Raw genomic sequence first — 27905 nt, forward strand, 5'->3', positions numbered from 1 at the left:
CATTGATCTTTTCTCTTGTCTTTTTAGTCTCTATTTCATTTTTTTCTGCTCTGATCTTTATTTTCTTCCTTGTCCTAACTTTGGGCTTAGTTTTTTCTTTTTGTTGTTGTTCCTTGAGGTATAAAGGTAGGTTACTTATTGAGATCTTTCTCTTTTTTTTTTAAATTTATTATTATTATTTATGCTTACAGAACCTGGTCTACCTAGGTGGTTTCCCATCCAAGTACTAACCAGGCCCGACCCTGCTTAGCTTCCAAGATCAGACATTAGGCTTGTTCAGGGTGGCATGGCAGTAGACCATGGACTGTGGCTCCACTGGGGAATGAACCCAGGACTTTCTGTGTGTAAAGCAGACGTGCTAACCACTACACTATGGAAGCACGTCCAAAGATATTTCTTTTCTTAATGGAGGCATTTGTCACTATAAACTTCCCTCTCAGAACTACTTTTGCTGCATTCTATGTTTAAATATGCTGTTTCTGTTTTCATTTATCAAAGTATTTTTTATTTTTCCTTTGATTTCTTCTTTGATCATTGGTTGTTCAGAAGCATGTTGTTTAATCTCTACATACTTGTTAATTTTCCAGTTTTCCACTTAAAATTAATTTCTTGTTATATACCACTGTAGTCAGAAAAGATATTTGATATAATTTCAATCTTTTTAAATGTATTGACTTGTTTTGTGGCCTAACATATGATCTATCCTGGACATTCTTCCATGTGCACTTGTGAAGAATATGTATTCTGTTGCTGTTGGATGAAATATAAAATAAATGTCTTTTAGTTTAATATGATGCGATGTGTAGTTTAAGACCAATGTTTCTTTATTGATTTTCTGTCTCGATGATTTATCCATCATTGAAAGTGGAAAGATTTAATAAATTTTTAAGCTATGGTAAAAAGCTACTAAAAAATTTCTCCCCTAAGATTGTTCTGGGTCCTCTACCATTCCATGTAGTTTTACCCACTTATGCAATTAGCTTCCATTTAGTGATCGAATGTGAGAAGCACTGGATTGATTAATTTGGTTCTTTGCTATAGCGATGTCATCTTTGATGTAAATATGTCCCAGCAGGCAGGTGACTTACATGGAAAGATTGATACAATACTCCTGCACCTATTTTTCTTCTCTGCTTGTGCTCTTCCCTCTCCTTCACATCTTTTGAAGAGGGACCATGCTTGTTAAAAGTGTGAACTGTGGAGTCAAACTTCCTGGGTTCAAAGCCCAGCCCCACCACTTAGTAGCTCTTTAGCCTTGGGAAACTTAATTTAACCTCTTCCTGCTAGAGTCTCCTTATCTGTAAAATGAATATAATAGTGTTTATAGGATCATTATAGGCACTATATAAGAATATTTTTTAAATGCTTAGGTCAATACTTATGTTTGCCAACTTGACTGGGTTCCTGTTTCCTATACCTAGAACATACTAAGTGTGATATTAGTATTTCTGAAATAAACATCTCTCCGAAAAGATGGGAAAAGTCCTTGAAGGAATAGATTTTGTCTCTCTTCCTTCTCTTTCTCAATCCCTCTCCAGTTTTCTCTCTTGCTGCCACTCATTCACTCAATAAATGTTTACTGATCACCTTCTATGTACTAGGTACTATTTTTGCTGGTGATTATATTTTGAATCAAAAAAGCATTGTCCTCATCTTCTTACAATACAATGAAACAAATCAGCACTTGAGAAGGCTACTACAATACAATAAGGTGGAGGGAGGGAAGGGGACGGCAGAAATGCAAGGTATTCTGTCTATTCTGTGTGTGTGTGTGTGTGTGTGTGTGTGTGTGTGTGTGTGTGTGCGTGCGTGCGTGCGTATGCACACCTTTTGAAGGAAATAAACTAAGAAATTTCCCGGTCAAAGTACAGGAAGAACTGTCTGTCTTCTATTAGAAAACTTGAACAGGTATCAAGAATTACTGTTAGTACAATTAACCTGAGATAGTCAGGTTGCTGTCAATTCTAGCCAGCAGAGGGCAGGAGTGTTCAACTCTTTAAATTATTGCACTTTGATTTTTCCACTACCTACTTTAAAGAAGTGCTTCTAATTCGATATGTGAAATCTTTTCAGTTTTAAACTACATTAATTGGTGCACAGTAAATATGACTATTGGTATTGTGTTAAAACTGGTAAATTGGAATAAGTTTCTACTGATATGACTTGATTTTGTTTTTCTACAAAGATTTGGCTTTGCCTTAGAACTTCAAATAACAAAATTTTTTACCTTTGCATTCAGCAAATAATCTCAACTGGGGACAGGGATGAAAGGACAGACTTATACGCTCAAGACATCAGGCCTTACCAGCTAGGCAAACTTGGGCTTGTTATTTAACTTCCCTGAGTTTTTGCCAAAGAAGTTTGCAAAAGACCATATTGGACTGCCCAGGGAAGCACACCCTTCAAAAGTTGTGGAGGTTATGGGGACGTGTCCAACTGACACTGAAGGACTAAGCCAAGGGTATCACCTTACTCTCTGACCTCTTGCTCTCTTGACTTTCTGCATTTGCAACATTTACAACAGAAGTCAGACTCAACTGTGTTCAAGAGTTGTGTTTCTTGTATGTTTCCAGGGAACTTACCTTTTACCCCTTTGTTTGATCATTGAAATCTCAGTTTTGCAAGGATGACTCTCAGGGTTTTTGTCACCCTTTACCCTGCTAGAACCACTCCCATCCTCAGAGCCTGCTTGGTGGTTGCACGATATGTGGCACTGGTCTCTTTCTTTTGATCTAGATAGGAAGGGGCCTTGTAGACACTGGATTTCCCATTTAAAAACAATGCCTAGGCCACCCTGAACATGCCTGATCCCGTCTGATCTCAGAAGCTAAGCAGATTTGGGCCTGGTTAGTACTTGGGGGGGAGACCACCTAGGAAAACCAAGTGCTGTAGGTATTAAAAACAAACAAACCAAACCAAACCAAAACAAAAAACGAAAAAACGATAGCTGGACCTGGAGTTCCTCCTTGTTCTGACTTTATTCAAATGCTGGAAAACTCTGTCTAAGACTATTTCTTTCCAATATTCAGCTCCCAACATTACATGTGCCCCTTGAGCTTCAGGATCCCAAAAGCCCATGTCAGTTCCACTTTCATCTGAACTTGGACTTTTGCACAGAAGCTGGTATTGACTTAACTTTTTGCAGTGGGCTTTCCTGCCTCTTGTCTTTTTTCTGGAACCAAACTCACTGAAAACAGCATATTATGGTTTTTTTCCCATTTTCCTTTGGAAGGACACTGTTCTGTGGCAGGACTGGTAGGGTCTTACAAAATCTCAGATAATTCTGTTCTGTGACAGGACTGGTAGGGTCTTACAAAATCTCAGATAATTCACTGGCTTGGGCAGGTTGGTTTTTCTCCCTCTGGCTTGGGGGTCCTCCAATCCTTTCTGATCTCTGACACGCCCTTCTGTTTGGGGGCACATAGTGTCCTCTTGGTCGTTGGGGTTGCATTCTTTTTTCTGGTTCTTTCTTGAAGCCTAAAGTTTAACATGCTCCCACAGGCATAGGCTGCTCTCTCTGGCCTCCCTATCAACAACAAGCACCTGGGAAGCTGCCAGATCTCCACTGGCCCCACTCTGGGATGACACTCAGAGATGCAGAAGTCAATCTGTCTGAGGCAGGGACAACACAAACAGGCCTGGGCTGGTTCTTAGCCTTGGTGTCCATGGTTACCAGGAAGCTGCTCTTTAAAGCATGGCTATCCTGAATCTGGGCAATCAACATGTTTAGCAGTGTGAAAAATTCCTTGCCTACTGAAAGTCCTAGACCACAGAGATGCCTATCTACCACATGGTAATTTCCCAGATCACTAGTTCCTACAAAGTCTCCTGATAGTTGTTGAGAAGCAAGGGCCTATTTGTACTTGACTATTTCCAGGGTCTCCTTGGTCCCCAAAATCCCTAAATTCCTTGGTAACATTTTTTCCCTAAAGAAGGAGCTGATATTCCTGGATTTCAGTAAGCCCACAGTCTTTGAGGTGAGGATCAGTCCTTCCTTTCCTGAATCCTATATAAACTGAGAACAACAACTTCCTCTTTTCCTTCTCTTTGAGTTTTCTGGCTCATTAACTCTTGGGATGCCTTTTGATTGTGGTGGAGGAACATGGAGTTCTTTTCCCTAACTTTTTCCCAGAATGCTTTGACTGTGGTAGGAATATCTAAAGCCATCTCCACCAACTTCTTCCAGGCATGAAAACTGAGTTCAGAGGGGGTGCTTTTCTTCCTTGGTGAGTCTGAAAGGGGGCGGGCTGACCTCTATGGAACATGGAGGATTGACTCGGATTGAGTCACAGCGAAAGTAGAGGCTGCTGCTGATGGTGCAGAAAAGATGGCTGATTGGGGGAGAATAAGACCAATAAATCACTGGGATTGATGGGTTAAGTCAAGGTTCATAGATATTTATGTTCTATGAGAACATAAAGAGAGGATGCCTTCGGATGAGGAGATGTAGTTCAGAGACAAATTGAAGTCTGGGAAGGAAAAGAGGGCTAAGAATCTGAGTGTGCTTTCACTGGAGAGGGGAAAAGACAAGCCATGAAGGTAAAGTGAAAATCCATTACAACTGTAGAATCTGGGGCAAAAAGCACTCTGCTGTAAGGAGAGGTGCCCAGAGGTACAAATAAAGCAAGAGAGGAGTAGTATTCAGGTCCAGAGGCTATAAATGCTCTGGTGAGTGAGAGAAGCCCATATTTGAGAATGAGAAAAGGGAGAGACGGGGTGAGTCAGGAGAGAAGACTCTAGTGGCAAAGGTAAGACAACTAACTGGTGGAGGAGATAAGTAGAAAACGAACAAAGCTACATGGCAAGGGATACCTTCGAAGCAAAGGAGATAAGGCCATCAACGTGAGTGGGAAAAATGGGAGTATAAAATGGGGCTAGTCTTAGAGGGGCTGCTGGTAGTAGAAGAAAGGCTGGTCATGGACATGAAAGCCAAGATGTCAGGGTAGCCATTGTGAAGTAAGAATGGAATGAGAAAAGGAGAAAATGAGGGAGAAGAGGACAGAGCAGTGAGTGAGGATGGGACTCTGCAGGCACCTCTTGTCAAGAGGTTGTCAAATAGAATAGTGTTAGGGGGCATCCACAGAGAGGTTGTTAATTGGGGTTCTAGGCAGTTTCACTTTAAACATCTTTGCTGCAAGCATTTTGCCATGCAACTAATTGGGTGTAAGGCAATTTTGCCATAAAAGAATAATATCTTTGCCAGTTTGGTTTGCATTTGGTAGACAGTTATTTTGTCAGTTTGTTTTCATTTCTCCATTGACAAAGTTCTCACAGTACTCTTATTTTTATATTATATAAATCTTAGCTCTCAGAAAAGTCTATACAGTGAAGAGTAGACATGATGGTCTTAAAGTAATGAATGGTAACAACTACATATAAATCCAGATTGCAAAGCTACATGTAAGGCCAGATTGCATACTAGGATCGGATATCAGTTTGCAAATCCTCCCACCCATCAAAACCAAAAGTTTACCAAGCTCTGGCAAATGTAAGAGAGGTGGCTTGGCTGCTAATTCACAAGTCTTCCAGAGCATTAATTATAGATTCTTCAGCTGGAAACTGATACCTCTCTCAGCAAAAAAGAAAAATGTGCAGTGTGGACCAAGAAGACAAATCAACAAGAAAAAAAAAGTATAATACTGTGAACAAAAGACTTCAAAGAAATATTCTTGCTATATATTCATGCCGGCCTCTCAGATCCTTTATGTCCTTCCTGGCTGAGGAAATTGAGATTCATCGTGTATTAGTCTGCTAGAGCTGCCATAAAAAAAAATACCACGAACTGGATGGCTTAAACAACAAAACTTTATTTTTTCACAATTATGGAAGCTGGGAAGTTCAAAATCAAGGTATCCACAGGTTTGGTTTTTCCTGAAGCTTGTAACTAGGCTTACAGATGGTTACCTCCTCACTGTGTCCTCACATGATTGTTCCTCTGTTGTGTCAGTGTCTAAATCTTTTTTTATAAGGATACCAGTCTTATTGGATTAGGGTGTACCATATGACTTTATCTTACCTTAATTACCTCTTTAAAGTCCCTATCTCTCTATAGTCACATTCTGATGTATTGGGGGTTAGGACTTCAAAATATGAATTTTGGAGGGACATGATAACACACAGTGTTAAGTCACAACTCTTAATTCAGTCATCCAGACATTTGTGGTAACACAGTAAGGAATTTGATTTTACTGAATGCAGCTCTTCCTGATTCTTTTCTGTTTGATCAAGAATCTTCCTGGACAAAAGTTATCTTGGCTCTTTCTAAAAATGTAAAGAAATTGTGGTAAAAATTACATAATATAAAATTTACCATCTTAACCATTTTAAGTGGATAGTTCAGTAGTGTTAAGTATATTCACATATTTGTGCAACCAACCTTCAGAACTTTCTCATCTTGGAGAAAATGATACTCAAGACTAATTAAACAACAGTTCCCCTGCCAGACTCTGGTAACTTTCTACTTTCTATTTCTATGATTTTGACTACTCTAGATACCTCGTATAGGTGGAATCATACAATATTTATCCTTTTGTGATTGGCTTATTTCACTTAGCATAATGTCCTCAAGGTTCATCCTTGACACATGTGGTAGAAGGTGTCAGAATTTCCATCTTTTTTCAAGGCTAATAATATTCCATTGTATGTATAGCCCACATTTTCTTTATCCATTAATCTGTCAATGAACATTTGGGTTTCTTCCACCTCTTGGCTATTATAAATAATGCTGCTATGAATATGAATGTACAAATATCTCTCTGAAACCTTGCTTTCAATTATTTTGGATATGTGCTCAGAAGTGGAATTGCTGGGTTAGATGGTAATTCTATTTTTAATATTTTGAGGAACTGTTACACTATTTTGCATGGCAGCATCTCAGCACTTTCTGAGTGAGCATTTAATCCTTGACTCTTTCTACTTAGAGAAACATTTCCTGGCTCTTTTCTATCTGAGTGAGAATTTTCCTGAATGGAAGTCTTCTTGGTTCTTTTTGAGTTAGAATTCAATCCTTGACTCTTTCTGTTGAATGAGAATCCTCCTGGATCTTTTATGAGGTCTTTCTTTTCTTTTCTTTTCTTTTTTTTTTTTAACTTTAATACTAGCCTAATCCCATGAGTGATTCTCACTCTACCTCTTGACTATATGCTTCATCACTATGGCACTAATGCAGTCTGATATCTTCAAAAATGTCAACATTTCTCAAAGAATAGTTTGGAGCTACAATGTCCTCTCTCTGGGGTTCTTGGTATCTCCCCATGTTGGTTCATCTACAGGAGGCCCTTGTATTCTAAGTATCCAAAACCCCCTCTAAATGATGGTCTACTCATTTTTCTTGGAATGAAGAATTTGTGGTTTTTCTCACTTTAATCAGGCCATTTAACAATCTCAATCTAAGTTACTTGAAGCTATTTTAACCTCTCAAGGGTCCACCTGTCATTCTCAACCATTGCTCCCTCATCCACTCCAGCCTCAAAGACACTCATACTCATACCTGCCTCCTTTCCCTCCCCTTATCCATCTGCAACTCTAAACTCCTTCCTGTCTTCTTTTCGTCCATATCCTGACACTCCTTGTATCTACCCATCCTTCCCCCAACCTGTTCCTACTTTGCTGGCTCCCTAGGTTCCTATAGTTACTAAGGACCTTAGCTGTACTTCTCTGGTTCTTGGACTTCAAGGAAGGAAAGTTGAAGGACCTCAGTTGCCTCTCCTCAACAAGTAATTTTAAAGTATTGGTCTCAATCTGCTTTATATGATATAATAAAGGACTTTTCTGAACCATGAAAAAACAGAAATGATCCATACAATTCAGAATATGCCTGAAGGCATATTCTCCAGGACTTTCAGACTTATTATCAATTAATCACATTTCTTGTGGGTCCTGGAGAAGCCTCCTAATGGTTTGAAAAGACCAATGAATACTCATAATTAAATCAAAATAAAACCTCGGTCCCTCATACAGCTAAGGACAATGAAGAATAACTCTTAGATTCCATCCCTATAGCCTTTCCCATTTAAAACTGACTTTTCAAAGATTCAAGCACATAGATAATAAAGAGACAAATCAGTCTCTAATTATAGGCATATCACCATGTTATTAGAAAACATCTGGAAGGATTATGCAGACCTAATCCTGATGACTGCATGGTATCCACTTCAGTTACCAGCTTTGTTAGTGGGCTCTATGCAGAACTTAGAGAAGCTATTCAAAAACATCAATACTAATTGGTAGAATGCTCCTCTTTATGAAATCCATGCACAGGGTGATAAAACCAAATTCACATAATACAAGCTCATGGCTCTTCAATTTAAGCAGCTTAAAGAAAATTGAAGGTAGGAAAGGACTCACTGGAAGCACACACCTTAATATGAAGAAATGGTGAGGAAAAGTGATGAAGACCTCCAGGACCTGGATAAAATTTGACTTTATTAAAAGTAAGGATTTGTTTTCACTGAAGGACCTGGTGAACAGTTAAGAAACATATAGCAAATTAGGAGAAATCATTTATACTGTCTAATGCTGATGAGGTGCTGATACTTGGAATATATGAGAAATATCACCAAGTCATCTCTTGGAAACCTAGTGGAAACACAGGCAAATCTACAGAAACAAAACCCAAATATCTAACACATGCATAAGGAGATGTACAAAATCATTAGAAAGTGATAAGTACAAATTAAAACAGTGAGATAAGACTTTAAAACCATCAGACTGCCAAAATGCAAGAAGTCTAGTAATGTGAAATGTTAGTGGGAAGGTCGAGATACTGGACACTCATATGCCACTAGTGAAAGATCAAATTCATTCACCCACTCTGTAAATCGATCTGGCAGTTCAGGGTTTAAATGTGTGCGTGTGTGCGTGTGTGCGCACGTGTGTGTATTCATATGTATATGAAGATATAAACACGGTCTAAACATATATAAATTACCTTTATATATTTATAGTAAATATAGTATAATATATAATTTATGTATAAATATACATAGATAGATATATAGACTATCTTCAAGAGAAAGAGTCCTAAGTGTGTTCTTTTGCCTTGCAACAGTTTTCAAAGAATGCCCTCACTTAGCTGCTTTTCTGCCCAGAGAGAGTTCTGAATTAGGCAAAACAAAGGCAATTGTGTTGTGTCAGTTCCTTCAGGGAACTCCCAGACAGATCTTAGCAGACAAACACTATTCTTTGGGAACAAGGTCCACTCTCCTCTCTCTGTGCTCGTACTCACACCAGGCACATGAACTGCCATCTAGAAGACCCACAGCTATGCTGGGGAAGTGGGTGGGACAAGGCTGAATTAAAATACCACAAACCTCTCCCAGTGGATTAAGTCACTTTTTTCTAGATTCAGTGTTCTCTTGGTTGGTGTAAATCTTTTGACGATTTTCCAGAGTTCTGACAAAGTTGATTCGGAGAGTTTTATTCATTGTTCTGGTTTTTCTGTGGAGCGATGTGTCCGTGGAACTCCCTTCTCCACCATTGTGACTAATGTCTGGCCCTGCCAATAATTTTTTAAAAAATAAAGCCAGCTGCTCACAAGTGTCTTAAAAAGAAAATGTGCAATATTCAGTTCCTAAATGTAGTGAGGGCTATACTTGGCTAAGTACTAAGAAGACATAGAGCTCATGCTTTTTGAGCGACAGTTATTTGCAAGCTGTGTTCTAGGAATTTTACATTTTACATCAGCACTGACTAGCTTGGGTCATCTTCGGCCTTGGGCATTTCTGTAAAACAAGCAGGTTAGATGATCTCTAATGTCTTTTCTAGCTCTAATCCCTTATAACTCCACAAAGATCTTGCTTTGTGTCTTGAAAAGAACCAGGGTGTACTCCCATTAAAATGGAAACATTGGAAAAAAGAAAATATCAATTGTTGAGAAATAAATGCACTGCTATTCCTGTTGCAATACTGACGATTCTGAATGTGAGGCTTTTAGCTGTAGGTATGGCTAACTGTAGAGGCAGGCTTAAAAAGCAGGTAACTGGGAAATGGGACTGTTGGGGAAGGGAACTCCCCCAAAAACCTATTAAATTCTTGTCTTTAAAGTTTCTTTCTCCTGCTGTTTTTGCAGAGCAGATAACATGCCCTGGGGTATTGAGGACTGGAAATGGGAGAATTGGGAGAAGTTGGAGGGAGAGGGGAGTTAGATAATAAAAGTCATCTATTACTGCATGCAAAATAACCAAGTCTTAGTCAAGAATCCGCATTCTATCATTAATCTCAGAAAAAATTCTTGGTTGTTACTCAAGTTATATTTCAAAGATATGAGATATTTACTTCTGGCACAAACCATATGCTACATATAGTTGTTATTACAGTGGCCAGGTATTTTTACAGGTGAGGTCTTAAATTTTGAAGAAAGATATCTCATCCTAGTAGCAGCACTTATTTACTCACTCAATCACTCATGCACTCACTCACTCAATAAATATTTCTTGAGGGGAAGAAGCAGCTATTTGGGAAAAGATGTATGGTGGCAAGTACATGGCGGCCCTCACTTCTACCAGGTTTGTATCAGTCTTCTCTGTGGGAGCAGATTGCCCAGTGTGTACATCCTAGTCCCTTCCTTATTTTGTTTTTCTTTGCTTGAATTCATGTCTTGACAGCCTTCTCAGCACCTTTGTTCCTCTATGAGGACAAGAATCCATTTAACAAATGTTTATTGTAGCCTTTACCAGAAGTATAGCTATGAATAATACAAGGGCCTTTCCACTGCAGAACTTACAGTATAGCATGGAGACATAAAAATAACCTTACAATTAAATGGGACATATGTTACAATTAAATGGACTATATGGAAAATGTATTAAGTCTTATGATAAACCTAAATAAAGTGCTTTCTTTCTAAACAAAAAATCAATCTGAAAAGATGATTCCAATCAATAAGATATTCAGGAAATAGATAAAGGGAGGAGACAGGCCTCAAGGTTTACCAGATTTTTCATGGGACAACCCGTCACTTCTGAAATACAGATGAAGTAGTAATACAAGTTCTAGAGTCAAAAAACCTGAGATGAAATTCTGGCTTCTGCTAGCTAGAGAAACTTTAGTAAATGAATTAGTCTCTTTGAGCCTAAATTTCCTCCTCTGTAAAACAGAAACAGTAATTCTTAATTCACAGGATTTTTTGAAAAGGTTAAATTAAATGAGATAGTAAATATGTTTAAGATAGGGCTTCCACACAGTTGCTCCACAAATAGTAACTGTTATTTCTCTTCAGACTAAGAGAACTTCTAAGACAAACCTAGTCTGAATGCTGCTTTGTATGGACCACTTTTCTCCTGATTTTTCCAGTTAGGAAATATTGAGCTAAAACGACATGATTTCCTACCTCTATAATTGGCTTTATGGGACATGTTTTTTAACTCTAAAGCACATTTCGATGTGTCTAGTCAAGCAGCTGGACATAGATTTGTTAACTGCATTGAGATAGGGCTAACTACATGTGCCCATTTGGTGAAAGAGCAGTAGGTTGAGAAGTGGGAAGAACCGGTCAGAAGAGAAAGATTAAACGGCGGCCATAGCAAGAAGTCTAGACAGGGAGGTGGCATTTGATATCCAAGAATAGATTAACAAACGACAGATGATATTAGTATTCAGGATGGATAACTGACTTTAAGATCCAGTCAGAGGAACCTACTCAGCCGTGTTGGCAGGCAAAGCTCCTAGATATAGGGACTCAGGAGCAGACAATATTCTGAGATCCAGGCGGATGGGCATGACATGAGGCTGGGGTTCAGGAACTAATACAGTATGAGGATAGGTCTTGGATTTATAAGGATAATCTTAGAGAATTGAGGTACTGTACAGGTTCCAAACCAGGGTTTCAGACATAGGAGAATGAAGCAGTGAACCTGAAGCCAGATGCAGGGTTTCTTGATCTCTGCACTATTGACATTTTGGATTGACTATGTCTTTTTTTTCAGGGCCCGGGGTGAGGGATACCCTGTGTATTGTAAAATGTTTAGCACAAACCCTGTGGTCAGAACATGGACATCTATGCTGAAGAAAACATATCAGAGATCAGTTAGAACGTAGATGCCCATGTTCTGTGCTATATGAACCCCTTACCCTACCCATTAGATGCCATTGGTATCCCCTCCCCAAGTTGTAACAGTTTAAAATGTCTCTGGACATTGCCAAATGTCCCAGTGCAAGGGGGGTGGTCAGGGGGATTGCCCCAGTCGAGAACTGCTGAGCTAGAGTATGCCTGGTGAGAGGGCACTGCTCCAATAGTACAGGCTGGAATAAAAGGGTCTCAGGGATGAGTCAATCTAGCACAGGTAATGAATGACATTGGCAATATCTCAATATCTACTTCTGTAATGTAGAAAGAAACTGGCAAATCTGTACTCTGCCCCCTCCTCCCTTTGCTGGTTAAAACATTCTGTAAGCTGTTAGGAGTGGAGGACATCTATCAGGGGTGAGTGTTGCTTCTGCTTCTTCACAGCAGAATTGTTTCTGTACCATTTGCACTCCAGTAGCTGACTGGTACCATAAGTTAGAGAAGGACCAGCTAAAAGAAGTTTTGTTGTAAAGATGGCTATCTTGCTATAAACCTGTTCCTTCACTGTTATTTCATTGTTAGTGCCATTCCATACAACATGAACCAAACTTTGATGTATCACATATAAGAATCATTTTTATGTTCTGAAAGCAGTTACAATAAAGACAGAAAAGAAAATGTTAAAAAAAATAATTTTGGAGAGTAACCACAAGAAACATACAAGCAACTTATTCTTACATCTAGGAGCATAGTATTTGAAACAGTAAATTATAAGTTCTTGACTCCTAATTTGTCTTTTGTAATCATTTCATTATTCTGTAAAGAAATCATCATATTGTTCCATCAGTATGTAATTTAGACTAGTCGCTGTTATAATTTTTAATTCTGAATATTAAAGCTTAAAGGATTCTTTGAGAATATGTTTTAAGAAATATATTAACCCCTATGTGAACCCCTTACCCTGACCACATAAACCAACTGCCTTTGACCATGGCTGTTTGAATCAGGGGTGTCTCATGCTCTAAGGACAGTTGATCTGTATTCTTTCATACATAGAAAGCATGTACCAAGAGACGTTAAAGACTAATCATTTCTGGACTAAGTAAATTCTTTGAAAAAGAAAACTATAAAAATGAATTAATTTCAGGAAAAGTAATTCAGAGATAGAGAATTAATGATAAAAATGAAAAAATAATAGAGACTAAAACAAATCTAAAATTCATAGTAGCTATTGAGTTCAAATATTTTAATCTCCAAACATAAAAATCTTTAACTTATAAATAATACTTAAAATATAGTTACTGATAAAAAGTGGGTAAGAAAGTATTTCCAAACACATTTGCAAATAAAATTTCTTATTAGTTCATTCAACTAACTGATCTCTGATATTTTTCCTTCAGCATAGATGCCCATGTTCTGTACTATGTGAACCCCTTACCCTGACCACATAAACCAACTGCCATTGACCATGGCTGTTTGAATCAGGGGTGTCTCATGCTCTAAAGACAGTTGATCTGTATTCTTTCAAGTTACTTAGGAGGTAAAAAGCATAGCAAAATCAGAATATGCTATCTATATTCAATTTCCTGAACTACTTAGATTCTCTTTCTTTAGAAATTAGGATGTGGTACATAAAGAAAAAGTATGTAGTTGGTAAAGAAGTGAGATGGAAGCCAAACAGACATAGAGAAAGAAGAAAAGCAGCAGAGGCCATGACACGGTCAAAGACATGAGGAAGCAGAGGCTCTGCACATAGAGAATTAGGATTGAGGCAATTTGTTGGTAGAGGCAGGAGAAATCTTAGCAGAGACAGAGTAGAGAGATGTGCCTTGGTAATACTTAAGCACTAGAGGAGGGAGAAGGAAGCAAGCCAAATACATTCACGGCTCAGATTAATTGAGCAATTACGGATGCCAAAGGGGCTTTCTAGTCCCCAAACTACATTGTAGGCTCTGTGAAGCCGAGCTTTTCCTATATTCCCATAGGGATGGACTTTGTGAAATTCCTATCCCTCTTATTTTCTCATGCATTATTTCTTTGAACCTCTACTGCTTGAAGTATCTAAAAGAATCTAACTAGTACACCATGTAGTTTGGACTTCAATATGAAAATCATAAAAGGGGTTCATATTTTCATTTTAGAAAGAGGACTCTGGAAGCAGTGTGGAAAATAAATTAAAAATGGACTAGAGGTAAGGATTATACTTTGGAAACTTGTTTTAAACCAGTGATGGCCTGAACCAAGCTAATGAGGAGTGAGAAAAGGAGATGAATGAATAGAATTTGATTTCCCTTAAATGTAGTGGATGAGGAAGCAAGAAGAGTCAAGTTCAATTCTTAGGTTCCTAGTCTGGGAAATTGGATAGTGGTGCCTTTCATTGAGAAAGGTAATGTATAAAAAGGACCAACTCCTTTTTGGGGAGGAGTGTTAGGTGCCAATGAGACTTCCAGGTAAAGATGTCCAGAAGGTAGTGGAATATTCATGTCTGGATGTCACATAAGAGCTCTGGAGTTACAAGTTTGTGTATAAGGGCTTGATATCATGATTTTCAGAGATATCTGGCAACAGTTTCTTATTTTATTCCCATAGGCCTAATTTCAGGAACTTACTTGGACCGGGCTTTGTTAGCTTTTGTTAGGAATTTGAGAATAAAGGATTTGTTCAGTCTGAATATCCTCTGTATTGCACCTTAGCTATCATGTTGTGCATTGTGTAACATGAGATTGATGAGCTGCCTTGCCTAAGTGAGGTGGTCTCTAGAGAAGGCTATGTACAGCACCAGACTAGCTTTGTGTACATAAGGCTAGGATTGGAAGGGGAAATGAAGTTTCCACAAGGTCTGATTTCAGTGTTCCAGAAGGTCTGAGTATTTGGAAGGTTTAGAAGCTTGCACTTTCATCTCTTAGCTGATACTGCATCTACATTTTTTTCTGTATCCCTTAGATAAGTAAACTCAAGTGATGTCTATTATGATATTTCCATTAATCTGAACATTCTATTGGTATTTATCAATATGGAGGTTATACAGGGTGGTATGAATGACTGGTAGTGTTCAAGTCACTGGTGTGCATAAGATCACTCAAGGAGAATAATAAGAAAAAAAAGCAGAGAATAGAATTCTAGGAAATACAAATATCTAAGGAGTAGTAGGTGGAAGAGAGAAAAGTCCAAGAGGAGAATAAATGAATGATAGTGAAAAATGAGGGATTGAAAAACTAGAAAGGTATATTGAGTGATATTTATATTTCATCATTAAACTGAGACATATTTCAGAATATTAAACAAGTTTTGTTACACATGAATACATGCTCATTATTAAATAGATAAATTTTCTAAAAGATTCATAATAAAGGCTCAGAAGAAGACATGGGTTTGCTAGTTTTCAAATAGAAGGTTAAAATTTGCTGATAATTAAGTCTCCTTAGAAGTTAATAGCTTGAGTGATGATTGCAAAGAGTTACCTTTTTCTTCTACCTATTTAAAACATTTTTACTCAATACTTAGTGTGTGCCAGGCATTGTGCTTTATCTGCAATATCTCATGTAGATATTAGAACTACTTCATGAGGAAAGCACTTGTATTTTCTTCTTTTAAAGATGTGGAAACTGAAGATTAGAGAGATTATGCAATTTGCTAGAGTCACCTACATATGAACTAACAGGGCTAATATTCAAACTGAGGTCTTTTTGACATCAGAGCCAGAGGCATAACTACTACTTGATGATGCTGCAAAAGCATTATTTATGGTACTAAAAGATTAAATTTATCAGGTGTTTATTAATGTAATTTTCAATGAAGACAGCTTTTGTAGCCACAGAAGACCATTTTACACTCATACCAACACACGTTGGTGTGCTATAATTTTGAAAGTACTTCTTGAGGTACTTGAGAACAATAATACATATTTGAATATATTTTTTTGCTACAAAAAGAGAAATGACTCTGTTTTACAGAATGCTAACTTTTGAGTTTGGCTCATTTCTTAACCTATAGAACGAAAAATTATTTTTACCTCTGCTAACTTGCTTGGTTTTGGCATAAAGGCACTCACTGCTTCTGGGGCAGTATAGTCTTTCTGTGCAATGCAGAAAACTATTTGTGTTTGCTTTTTAAAAGAAATTTACAGAATACTAGATATAGATAATACTTAAGCCTCAAGAAAATTTTCGTTTTTCAAATCATTATAAGTATTCTTTTTAATTAATGAATTCCAATTGCATTCCCTCAACTATGTGTAATAATGTAAAAGACTCCAAGAAAGATGATTTTGAGTCACTCATTCCAAATTTACTAATAATAAAAAAATTGAATTTCAAAAGAAAAATTAGCTTCATAGAGAAAGGCACTAGGCAGGATCTTGATCCTAGATTACTGCACCAATTATTAGAAGTCATTTTTAAAAGCTCCTTGGGAACTCAAGAATAATGTCTGCCACAAATTCCAACTAAGCTTTTTTTTTTTTTTTGCTAAATTTACAGCTTTTAATACATGAAGCTTATTCCACAGGGACTGTCAAGTTTCCCAGTTGTGTAGCAGGCACAAATGATCTAAATTATTGTTCTAGGAGTGCCCTATTCTGCCACCGCATCTGCCACCTTCATCCATTCTTGCTTTGGTTCTTCTCAGAAGGAAAAAAAGTTATTTAGTTTACAAAGTACTTGTCGTGCAAGTCCTTCTTATTTTACAGCCAAACAATGCCACCCACTGAAAATCTCATAGTTCAGTCTCCATCCTGTAAAGGTGTCATCAGCTCAGTTGTCTGCAGATGTTCATTTTTCAATCTCCTACCTCTACCCTGGTTCAAGCTTCCTCTCTATGTTCTTTTGCTTCCTACTCAGCAGCTGCGAAATGTCTCGTGCAAAGGCATACCATAACCTAGATCTTCGGAGCACATATGAATTTTGTTTACTTTTGCCTCACATATATTTGGCACTTCAGACCTAATGAAGGCTTTTATATAGGAGACTAATTTGAGCGTGAAAACACCGCTTTTAGTAGGGTATTTATTTATTCATTCAACAAATATTTAATGATCTAGTACGTGCCAAGCACTGTTCTAGGCGCTTGAGATAAAGCAGAGAAGAAAACAAGCGGTAGGTAAATCAAAGAATTTTGGCTTTTCCTTTGGCTGAAATAGAAAGTCAGTGGAGAGTCTGAAACAGAGGGCAGCTTTATCTCTCGTTGTATAGGTTAGAAAAATAAATGATTACTCCGCAGTAAGTGCACCAATAGTACGCTTTGTACAACTTTCTGGAGAGATTCCAACGTAGGCGCCCAGTGGGGATAAATAATTAACAGGAGGTAGGCGTGGATTTGTGGCCACTCACCCAGAGATTCCAGGGGGCAAAAATGAAGAGGAAACAAACTGTTTACACCGAAATAAAATTTAATACAAACATACGCCAAGAGATATGCCAAGGAGTACCCGGGGCCCCGTTCAGACCCTTGTCACCAAAAAGGAAGCAAATTTTGAGGAGGCGAACGGTCAGCTAAGGCCGCTCGGGTTGGTAGTGGGGCTGGGGAAGGCGCCCCGCCCGGACCAAACCTGCTCGGAGCGGGATCACGCCCCCTGGCCACGCCCTGCCCGCGGCTCGTCGGCCCGGGTTGGCCTCGGCGGGGGCGGGGGCCACGGTGCCCGGAAGTGCGGCTGACGTGTCCCCGCCGCGCTCGGAATTGTGGGCGACTCAGCTAATGGCGTCCGCGAGTCTTGGGGTCTTGGGGAGCCGGCGCTGAAGCTCTGGCCAGGTTGGCTGGTGACGACCGGTGTGGCTGGGCCCCGCGGAGCGGGAGGGACCTGCCCGCATTGTGAGCTCCTCGGTTGGAGCCGGCGGGGCCCAGCGGGGCCGGGCGACTGCGGGGAGCGCCTCGGAGAGGAGCCGGGGGAGTTGCGAGGAGGCTGCGGGGGGCGCTCGGGCACGCTCGGAGTAGGCAGCCGAGGCCCGGCAGAGTCCCCGCAGAGCCCAAGAGCTGGGCAGCGGAAGGACAGGAGGCTCCAGGAAGGTGCTACCTGTCGCCCCAAGGATCTGACAGTGCCGGAGTTCGTTTGCGCCGCTTAGAAATTGGCTCGGAGCTTGGTGGATCATGTCCGGCACCAACAGCCCCGAGGCGGTGAAGAAGCTGCTGGAGAATATGCAGAGCGACTTACGGGCCTTGTCCCTGGAATGCAAGAAGAAATTTCCGCCTGTCAAGGAGGTAAGCTTCGGGCGACGTTGGGACAAGGCACGGTGAGCGTGCCGGGCTGGTCCTGTTAGACCCAGTCCTTCACAGCCGTCTTCCAGCCCTGTCTGATTTTCATTTGGCTTTCACCTTTCCAAATTTGCGAGTCGCTGGGTTCCCAAAGCGTCTTTTATAGTTCCCTTTCGAGAGGTCTGAGGGCTTCGATTTTCTCTACTCCCCTGTTTTCTGGAGTTAGGAAGAAAGTTTGCGGTGTGCGCTTATTTAGCCTTTTTTTCCTGGCCTCGCCTTTTCTGGCCTTTTTTCTAACTCGAAACTAGCCAAGCCAGAATTGGAAAGCTTGCTTCTTGTTTCTAAAAACTAACATGCATCGTTGTGATAAAATCTGTGCTCTTCACGTTTATAGTATATATCACTCAGTGGAAGTAGCTTTCCTTCTTGTCATGTTGTCATGCAACTTTCTGTATCATTCCCATAAAGTATTAATACATTATTCAGAGACACCTAACTTACGACACATATTGAAGACCCACAGTAACCATGTTAATCCTTGTTATGTTATGAGTGGAAAGTTTGCGCTGGCAATACATCTTATCCTTTTTGAGCTTTAGTTTTCTTTCAGCATGTTAAATGAGGTTAAAGGGTAGATTTATTAGATTATGATGGGAAAGTCCTCAGAACAAAAAGGGTATTATTAAAGAGGCTCAAGTTAATAATATATACAAATTAAATTCTCCAACTATTTCCCGAATTGAAATTTGTAACATTTAGTCACTATTGGCTCTTTCTCTTAAGGTGCCATTTTATTTCTCTTAAACTTTTAAAGAACGCTGCTGTTTAATTTCTTATTTCTGAAATAAGATATTTCAGTGATATTTTTGTGCAAGCAATTATTTTTATTTCTATTTAACATAGTTTGGTATACCTGCAATTTCATTTACTAATTGCCATAAAAGTTCACCAAGGAATTTTGAAATATTTTCATGCTTATTTAAATGTTTTACCTTTATTATTATAAAGGTTCTGTAATTAGAACTTACCCAATAAAGTTTGGATTTTAGGTTTCCAAGGAACCTTAACTTTTCTGTAAGTACTTTGGTTTCATCAGTCTTCATCAGATACTGTCTAGTATTTAATTAAGTAAGCAAAAATTACCCAATGAATCAAACCAGATATGCCACTTTTGGAAAGATGACTATTGTGATATGTTTTATTTCAGATATTCAGTAGTTTGTTTTGATATCGTTTTTCATTATTCTCTCTAATCATCTTCTGTTAAAAGTTATAACATAATTTTTTAAAAATAGACTGTTCTGATTGTCAGATAAATGCTCTTATTTAGAAAATTTCAAATCCTATTTTGTAATTTTAACAATAATTTATAGAGCTGACTGTTATTATAAGTAATTTAAAATTCTGATTCCTGTTTATTATAGGCTTTGTAGGCTAGCTTGGGAATTTAGTTGTTATTTATTACATATTTCTATTGGAAAATGCATTCAGAGTTCCAAATAATAACTCACAAAGTTCTAGAACTCAATTTTTTTCTAGAAACTTTTAATAAAGCTCATCAGCTTTTTTACTTGAACATTGACTGAACAGATTTTTAGTGACTACACCTAGTCTTTGAGGTAATGACAAATACCAAAGTAATTGGTGTGATTATCTGTGATACATAATTTCATGTCTAGTACACACTCTGTAAGAATTTGTTGAATGTAAGAACTTTGACTCTTTAACCAATGGCACTTCTAATATGTTTAAGACCTTACTATAGGAATTTATAAATGACTTTGAGTATGTTACAAGTTTAAAACAAGAATGAAGTAATTAGCCTAATAGTGATGATGTTTTAGGATATTTCTTGACTTAAAAGAAATATTTTTGTTGAATTAAATTTTTCCTAGTAATGTAATTGCAATGCTGAATTTTGGCTTTTGTTCATTAAGAAACCGAAATGTTTTTAGTTTTATTTATTTGCGGGGAGGGATGCTTGGTAGACCCTAAGGCAAAGTCTTTCTAAAAGCTTTTCCATCTGTATACTGGTTTGCTAGTTAACACTCTCCCAGTATTTTCAAACATATTACCTGAAAATACTCATTCTGAACTACTTATAATTTAATAAAGTATAGTGCTAATTGCATATGTGTTTTAGAAGAGATGTCTCCTTCCCCAATACTTTTTAAGCAAGGTACAATGAATTGAAGCATTCTGTATTTAGTCTTTGTTTTAAGGTTTTAGTAATTTCTACTTTGTTGACCACAGTGCTTGGCTATATGTAATTTAAATTAATGATATGCTTAATTTTTTTTAAAGATCTCAAATCTGTTAGGAAAACAGAAGGAAAGAATATTGATAAAGGATAGTGGGTTACATACTGATATTTTCTTATCTTTGGATTTCTTCATTTTTCTCCATATTGTTTTTATTTATAAATCTATTTGAATATTAAATAGTTCTTAAAGTGGCTATAATTTATTGTCATTTTATAAGAGGAGTAATTAAATAATAACAGCAATAGTCCTTCCTCTTTTACCCTTGCTTATTTTTTTTAGTCTTTAAATATAAATTTTCATGCTTCAGTACTGTAATTTTTCTTCCTTTTTTTTTTTTTTTTTAGCACAAGTGTACTAGCTAATTTCTGGAATATTTGTGTGAAAAAATATTTTTGTCTTAAAAATTAAAGCTGTGTAAAATCACTTCTATGTAATTGATATTCAGTGGCCTTCAGGGGCAGTAACCTTTGAAATTTATGTTTGTGTGCTTAATGAATAAAAACTTTTTGGTCATTTCCTATTTGCAGGCACTACTCTGGGGAAACAGGTACCGGGAATCTAACTGAACACCGAAGTGTGGTCAGAGTTTGTAATTCTTGAGCTGAATCTTTATAGGATGAGTAGAAGGTAGCCAACAGAAGAAGGTGGTAGTGGTGGTGGGGTCATTCTAGGCAGGTGAAAAAGCATATGTTTGTATTCCACGCAAGATAAATACCATGCTGAAGGTGACTGGAAGCCGTTAAAACTTTAAGAGAGGGAGTACATGATTAAATTCATATTTAGTAACATTACCATAACAATATTGGTGGGAACAATTAGGATTAAGACTGAGGCAAAGATTTTAAAAAGTGATGATTGCCTGCACTGAGGTAGCAGTAGAGGTATACAGGAAGTTACTTGCATTGTGGTAGACATGGGTGAAAGAGAGTATGGATTAAAAAGAGACCAGGTCAAATTACCAGGGCACAGTGACCTTTTGCATATGTAGACAGAGAAATATATGATGCCTCTCTGGGGTCTGGCTTGGGAGACTGAGTGGATCACTAGGAGAAAGAATATGGGAGGAAAATGAGTAATTATGAATATATTAAGTTTAAGATTTATATGTGACATCCAGGTGTTACCAGTAGGTATTTGAAAATGATGGTTTAGTATTTAAGAGGGAGGTTTAGCATTTCAGATTTAGGAGTATCAGTTTATACATGATAGTAGGAACTATAGGAGAAGATAAGATAGGCCAGGAAGAGTGTGTAGAGTATCGGGGCTAAAGAAGGAACTTTAGTAAACAATAGCATTAAAGAGAAAGAAGCAGCTGGGCAGACTAAGGATATGGGAGAGAATGGGAATACTTGCTAGAGTAAGGTCCCTGAGAAAACTGGAGTTTCATGGGCATAGTGTATGAACTGGCTTTCAATCTGAGAAGGGTCACATTCTTTTCTGCTAGAAGAAGGGTGAAGGAGAAAAATAGATTTGAATGTGATGAATTCAAATGAGGGACATAGTGGAGAGAGGAAGTTTTGGACACTTTGACCTCTGACTTCTGTTTTTTTGGTAAAATAGGAAACAAGCTTGTTGCTGTGAGTAATTAGTGATGGAAGAAGTGATGGGTAGGATGTTTGAGAGGAGCAGTGGATCACTTTGGAAAACTGGAGGAGAAATTAACTTGAAACACTTGAGTCATGGCAGGAAAAGTGGTTGAGATGATGGATCACGATCTCTAGGTTGGATTCTCAAAGAAGGAAATCCAACAGAATTTTGATTGATTGGAAGAAGATGGAAGGGTTAAGGGACCAGCAGCACCAATTTATTTAATCAGAGAGCAATGGAGTTGGGGAAGTCAGACCTAGAAGGCTAGGGATTGGGATTATAGTGGAAATATTGGATTTCAGATTGCCAAATAGTGCTGCACTAGAGGATGATGAAGTCCAGGGAGTGGGTGGTAGAAGAGCAAAGGAAATGAAGGTCATTCGAGTTGAGATGGTCACAATTAGGGTTTTGGATGGATTTTTTTTTTTTTTAATAAAGTACAATCCGTAATGGTGTAAATAATAAAAAAAAAAATGCTAGTAGTCATCCCAGCCACATGTACTTTAAGTTTCCTCTTGCCCATTCAGACCTCACTCATAGAAGTTGGTTGGCAGGGATTTTTGCCTAGTTAAGCAGAGGTCCTGTGGTACAGTTCCTCACTGTCCAGTGATAGCTGGCTGGGGATGCGGGAGGGGGGATCCATGGTGAAAGAGAGGCCTTTTACTTAACCATGACAGGATTCTCCCTTCAACCAGCTGAATAGGGACTGAGGCCCAAGTCATTTGGCTCTTCTTGTAGAGAAATCTCATTTTCAGGACCTTATGACAGTGAAGAATGAGAGCTGGGTAATGTTTACATGCTACTTAGGAGTTATTTCGGTTTAGTACTTTATAATGTTCTATAGTTTTTTGGTCAGAGAAGTTTGCTCATGCTACAGTCATGTTCTTTTCCTCAAGCATAGTATAATAAATTTATGTTTTATATAAATAAATTAGCTGTCATACTTTATTTAAAACTTGTAAACGTGAGTCAGAACAACATGACAAGTATGGTAAGGAGTTATAAGTGTCTGGTTAAGATTTGCCTTCCTCTGTAATGCAGTTTTACATAATTGTGTAGATAGGCAAGTGGCCTTTGTTTATGACTCTTTCTTTTTATGCTGCTGTTGACTTTATTCCAGGAAAACTGGATTAGATTTCTAAGGTCTCATTAAATTCATTTTCTTCTGATAAGTATTTTAGTTGTTAACTTCAAGAGTAATATAAGCAGTAACTTTTTCACTAGGACTTCTAGGAAAAATTTTCTAGCTTATTGCAGTATTCTAAGAGCATTTTACAATGAGACTTCTTTAAAAGCCTTTCGATTAGTCTACAGGGGTCCCAGCCCCTGAGCTGCACTTGGGTACCTGTCTGTGGCCTGTTAGGAACCAGGCCGCACAGCAGGAGGTGAGCTGCAGACCAAGAACCGTAGCTTCCTCTGAATTTGCAGCCACTCCCCAGAACTAGCATCACCGCCTCAGCTCCACCTCAGATCACCAGGCATTAGATTCTCAGAGAAGCACTGGTCCCTGGTGCCAAAAAGGTTGGAGACTGCTGGACATGGTTTATATATTTATGGAAGTTAGTACCATAGCCACTGAAATTTATTGTTAAAGTATAAAACATAATAGTTCATTTTTTACTAAATTTTTGACCATTGTATTTTTACTTTCATGTAGAAAATGAATAGAGAGCAAAGATTAATGAAAACATATTTTAGTCAAAAAGAATGTATTGATCATCTAACTAACGCTGCTTTGGTGATAGAGAAGAAATAAAAGACATTGTTCCAGGCTTAAACCAAAAATGAAGACATTTCAAAAATGAAATATTCCTTTTTGTCTTTTATATAAATATAGCTTATTTTCAACGATATACATAATATTTGATTTTGCTATTACTAATATAATTTAATAAAAATTTATTAGTTTCCTAATTGTAAAGCGTGGCAGGAAATACAGAAATGAATGAGAAACTGCCTTTAACGTCATGATGTTAACTCAAGGTTGAGTAAAACATTGTCTTTCCACTAGGCTAGGAACTTTGCATCTATTGACTATTGCAACAGGCCATTTTAGTTTTACATATGAGGAAACTATGGTTCAGAGAGGTTCAATAACTTGCATAAGGTAGTAAGTAAAGCTAGAAAGTGGAAGAACTGGGACGTGAATCCATGTGCATCCATCTCTAACTCCTCTCCTTTCCATTATATCAGCATGCCTTTAAAACATACTTGGTTTTGTTTTTGTTTTGTTTTGTTTTTTTAAATCATTATTCCCATTCATATGCCTTACTTCATTATCTTTACTATTTGTCATTCTTTCCATCTTGGAATTCTCTCATTTTGACTTTTGTAACACTGTTTTCTTATTTCTCCCATCTCAGTATTCCTTCTCCTTTTCTTTACTTATAAGTGTATTCCAGGTTCTTTCTTCAGACTTCTTTTTCCTTCTTCATTCTCTAGCACGTCATCTACTCCCATTGCTTCTGGCCTACCACAATGCTGATTACTCTTAAATCTACTTTGCTAACTCCACTGTCTTTACTGAGCTTAGACCTGAGATTCCAGCTGTCCTTTGAACACATCTACCAGAATGTTTTTCACATATTTCAGGTAGAACTTTTTGTAATTATTTTCCTTAATACTTGTCCTTTCCCCCTGCTCACGTGCTGTTAATGGTATTTATCACATATTTGTCTCTCTACTCTCCCTCAGCTCTCCTTTATTCTTAGCTATTCCTTCCAGCTCTGTAATTTCTAACATACCTCTCCTTTTTTCTGTTTTGTCAGCTATTATTATAGTTCCACGTTTCAATCTTATGCCTGGCCTTTGATATGCATTAATAGCCCAAAAAACAAACCATTCTATCTATTACCACTAGATTAATGTACTTTTAAACAGCTAGAAAACTCTCAATGGTTACTCTGTACTTACATAACTCCTCAACATAGCAGTTAAGACCCTCTTGATCTTCCCAGCCATCCTTTCTAGCTTCATCACCATCAGCTTTTCCTCATATGGTTTTATATTTCAGCCAAACCTTATTGCCTACTGTTTATTCTCCAGGTATGCCATACTGCTTCTCTCTTTCATGCACTGGCTTTGGAGGTTCCTTTGGCTGGCCTGGAATCACCTGTTCACATCTTTTTAAAATTAAAATCTTACCTTTTGTTTAATCCCACTTTAAATAGTTGCTCATCCATTTTGTTGCATGAATGAACCAGTTTTACAGATAATTTTCTAATTTCTTTCCTCATTGTATTTGTTCATGAAGTAATTTTTGAATCCCTACTGTGTGCCATGAACTACTAGCTAGTTGCTAGAGCAAAAACAGTTGTAGTTCCTGCCCAGGATTTTCAAGCTAGTATGCTTTCTTCTGCTTTCTTAACTTTCATTTAACCTTATTTTATAAGGCATTTCCTTATAACTTTTATATTTTACCTCCTTTATAGCTATGTTAGCATTTTTTTTCTTTTCTAAATAGCTTCTTAAGGGTCAGTTTTGCATCTTGTTTATCCTCCTATCCACCATAGTGCAAAGCATTTGATAAGTTTAGGAGGTGTTAAGTAGATACTTTTTGGAGATAAAATTTTTAAAAAAAGGAAAGAAGAAATATTGTGTATATATAGGCATGCCATATATATAGCTTTCCACATGTAATATGGATTTCAGTCTTTCATTTGATATAAGAAAAGTTTTTTGTTTCATATAAGCCATAGGTTTGTTTTTGTTTTTTAGTCCAGAATAGGTATATATTTTTCAAAATTTTGGGATTATAGTCTAATTACAACTTTATAGTAGAAATTCTTATTGGTTTCAATACAGTAATTGTTTTATGAGCATATTGTCTTCTAGGGAGTGTTCTAGATCTATTAGGTATTCCCAAGTGTGGACTTGACTTTAGGTCTTTTGATTTTACCTGCCATTTAAAATCATAAGTCTTCAGGAAGCTTCATACCTCCCTGGTGTCACATTTTTCTAAGTTGCCATGAACTTGAATTTTACATTTCTTCTTTAGCTCTTGTTTCATGCTATGTCCTATGAATAATTAATTTGATCCTTTGGTAAATTTGTTCTAATTTCGAGGCTTTGCACTCAGAGATGTTGTGAAGAATATGTTTTTGAAAAAACAACATAGGCACTTTGGTGAAGAGAAGCAGCGTTCAGTTTTTTAAAATATAAATTTGTACGTAGTTCTAGTAGTGGACATTTGTTAATTCCCTTCCTGGTATCCATTCCCTCTGGTCCCTTCAGTTGTAGGCTGTACTTTTCCTTTATTTTCAGCCCTTTAGATCTAGGTCCTTTAGTATCGTTACTTGCTCCAGGATATCTCAATTAGTTTAATCTAGTTTAAACCCTCACTACTTTTAGCTTCATTTCTGCTCTAGTCACATAATGCTAGTGAGTGCTCCTGGAAAAGGAAAGTTTCTTTCTTCCTCAAGAGCTACTGAAAGAGGCCCTTCCTCTCTTTCTAGATAGTGTCATATAAAATTGTGAGGTATAGAATGGCTGCAGCTATTTTTATTGCCAAGACTGAAAGCAGCCTGAGAATGAACCTACTTATGGAACAGGAGAGAACCAAGAGAATGGCAGCCCCTATGGCATTGTGAATCTCGATCAAATTTCCTCTAGGTTTTTCAGTTAGTAAAGTCTCTCCTTCTGTGTTTGCTTAGAAACATTTATTATGTGGCTACTGTATGCTGGGCACTGTGATAGGCATTAGTAATATGGAGAGATGAATGAAATATATTTCTTATGCTAATGGGGCTTACGGCTAGAATAGAGAAACAGATATGTAATGAGATGAATGAGATAAAGTACAAACCATAGAGTGCCCGCAATATGGAAAGGGTTTTCAATAGTTGCCATAGAAAAAAATGGTGGAAGAAATGGTTTCTGCTTATGGTCACTATAAGAGTGCCAAAATTAGAAGAACCTGCACAATAAGTCTACAGCAATCTTATGTTGTTAGCAGTGGTTTAATTTAAGTAGAGCATTATTTTTCACATGAAATTAGTGCTAATTTGGGTTTGTATTTGATTTGTGAATTTTTTGGCTTTATAATTTAAGAGCTGTAAAATGACTATTTTTAATTTTATTCATAGTTAAATTTGTCAGTGATTGGATAGGTCCATGAGATTTTTTTTTTTTTTTTTTTAAAGATAGCCTTATACTACTCAATTTTGAGAAACACTATAGAGGTTGGTGCCGGGGAACCACTGACAAGTTGAGATAGTGGATGGATGGAGGATAAGATTGTAAATAGAGAAATCTCTTGGTTTAGGTTGATAATGAGAAGTTTGAAGGTGTAGAAGTGGGATTCGAGAAGAAAGAGTATAAGGTATGTTCACTACATAGCCTTTGTGGCTGATTTATATTTGTGGGATGTGGGAGAATCCTCAGATGTCTAGTCAGTGACCGGATGGATGAGGTTGCTGCTCAGAAAAATAGAGATTATTGGATGAAGAAACAATTTTTTTATGGGACTGAGGTAGGAGTCGGGGTGCTTGTATGTGGAGATGACGGCATCTGATTTGAATATCTTGAACTTAAGGTGTTTTTTAAACATCTGGGTTAAAAAGTCCTGTAGTTCATTAGACAGGTTAGGAAAAGAAATATAATTTAGGAGTCTTCAGCATTTAGAAAGTAATCGAAATCATAGAATTATAAGATTGCCCAGGAAGATTTTATTGAGTGAGAAGTGATGCCAGGGTTATTCTAGATGGTCTGAAAGAGGAATCAGCATTCTTCCCGTCTCTTGCTTTTCTGTGCCACTAGCGTCCATATTCAAAATCCCTGGTGGATGTGTCTATTTGGGTAAGAAAAAAATATGGAGAAAGAAAAAATAATTCTCGAGATTAATTTTAACGGTAAGTATTAAATGC

At 37.7% G+C, this 27905-nt stretch overlaps 1 protein-coding gene and 1 pseudogene across 4 annotated transcripts in view; both read left to right on the forward strand.

Moving 5' to 3' along the window:
• Positions 1-2776: 2776 nt before the first annotated feature.
• Positions 2777-2895, forward strand: LOC112472483 (annotated as a pseudogene).
• Positions 2896-17652: 14757 nt separating this feature from the next.
• MON2 (MON2 homolog, regulator of endosome-to-Golgi trafficking) overlaps positions 17653-27905 on the forward strand; it is a 99336-nt gene continuing 89083 nt past the window's right edge. For all 4 annotated transcript variants that reach the window (XM_006923696.3, XM_006923697.3, XM_015598470.2 and 1 more), the window contains exon 1: positions 17653-18196. In XM_006923696.3, coding sequence (XP_006923758.1) covers positions 18086-18196 — 111 coding nt within the window. In that variant the 5' untranslated portion in view covers positions 17653-18085. The remainder of the gene's footprint in view (positions 18197-27905) is intronic.

This window comes from Pteropus alecto, unplaced genomic scaffold (genome assembly GCF_000325575.1).
Source record: "Pteropus alecto unplaced genomic scaffold, ASM32557v1 scaffold76, whole genome shotgun sequence".
NCBI classification, from domain to species: Eukaryota; Metazoa; Chordata; class Mammalia; order Chiroptera; family Pteropodidae; genus Pteropus; species Pteropus alecto.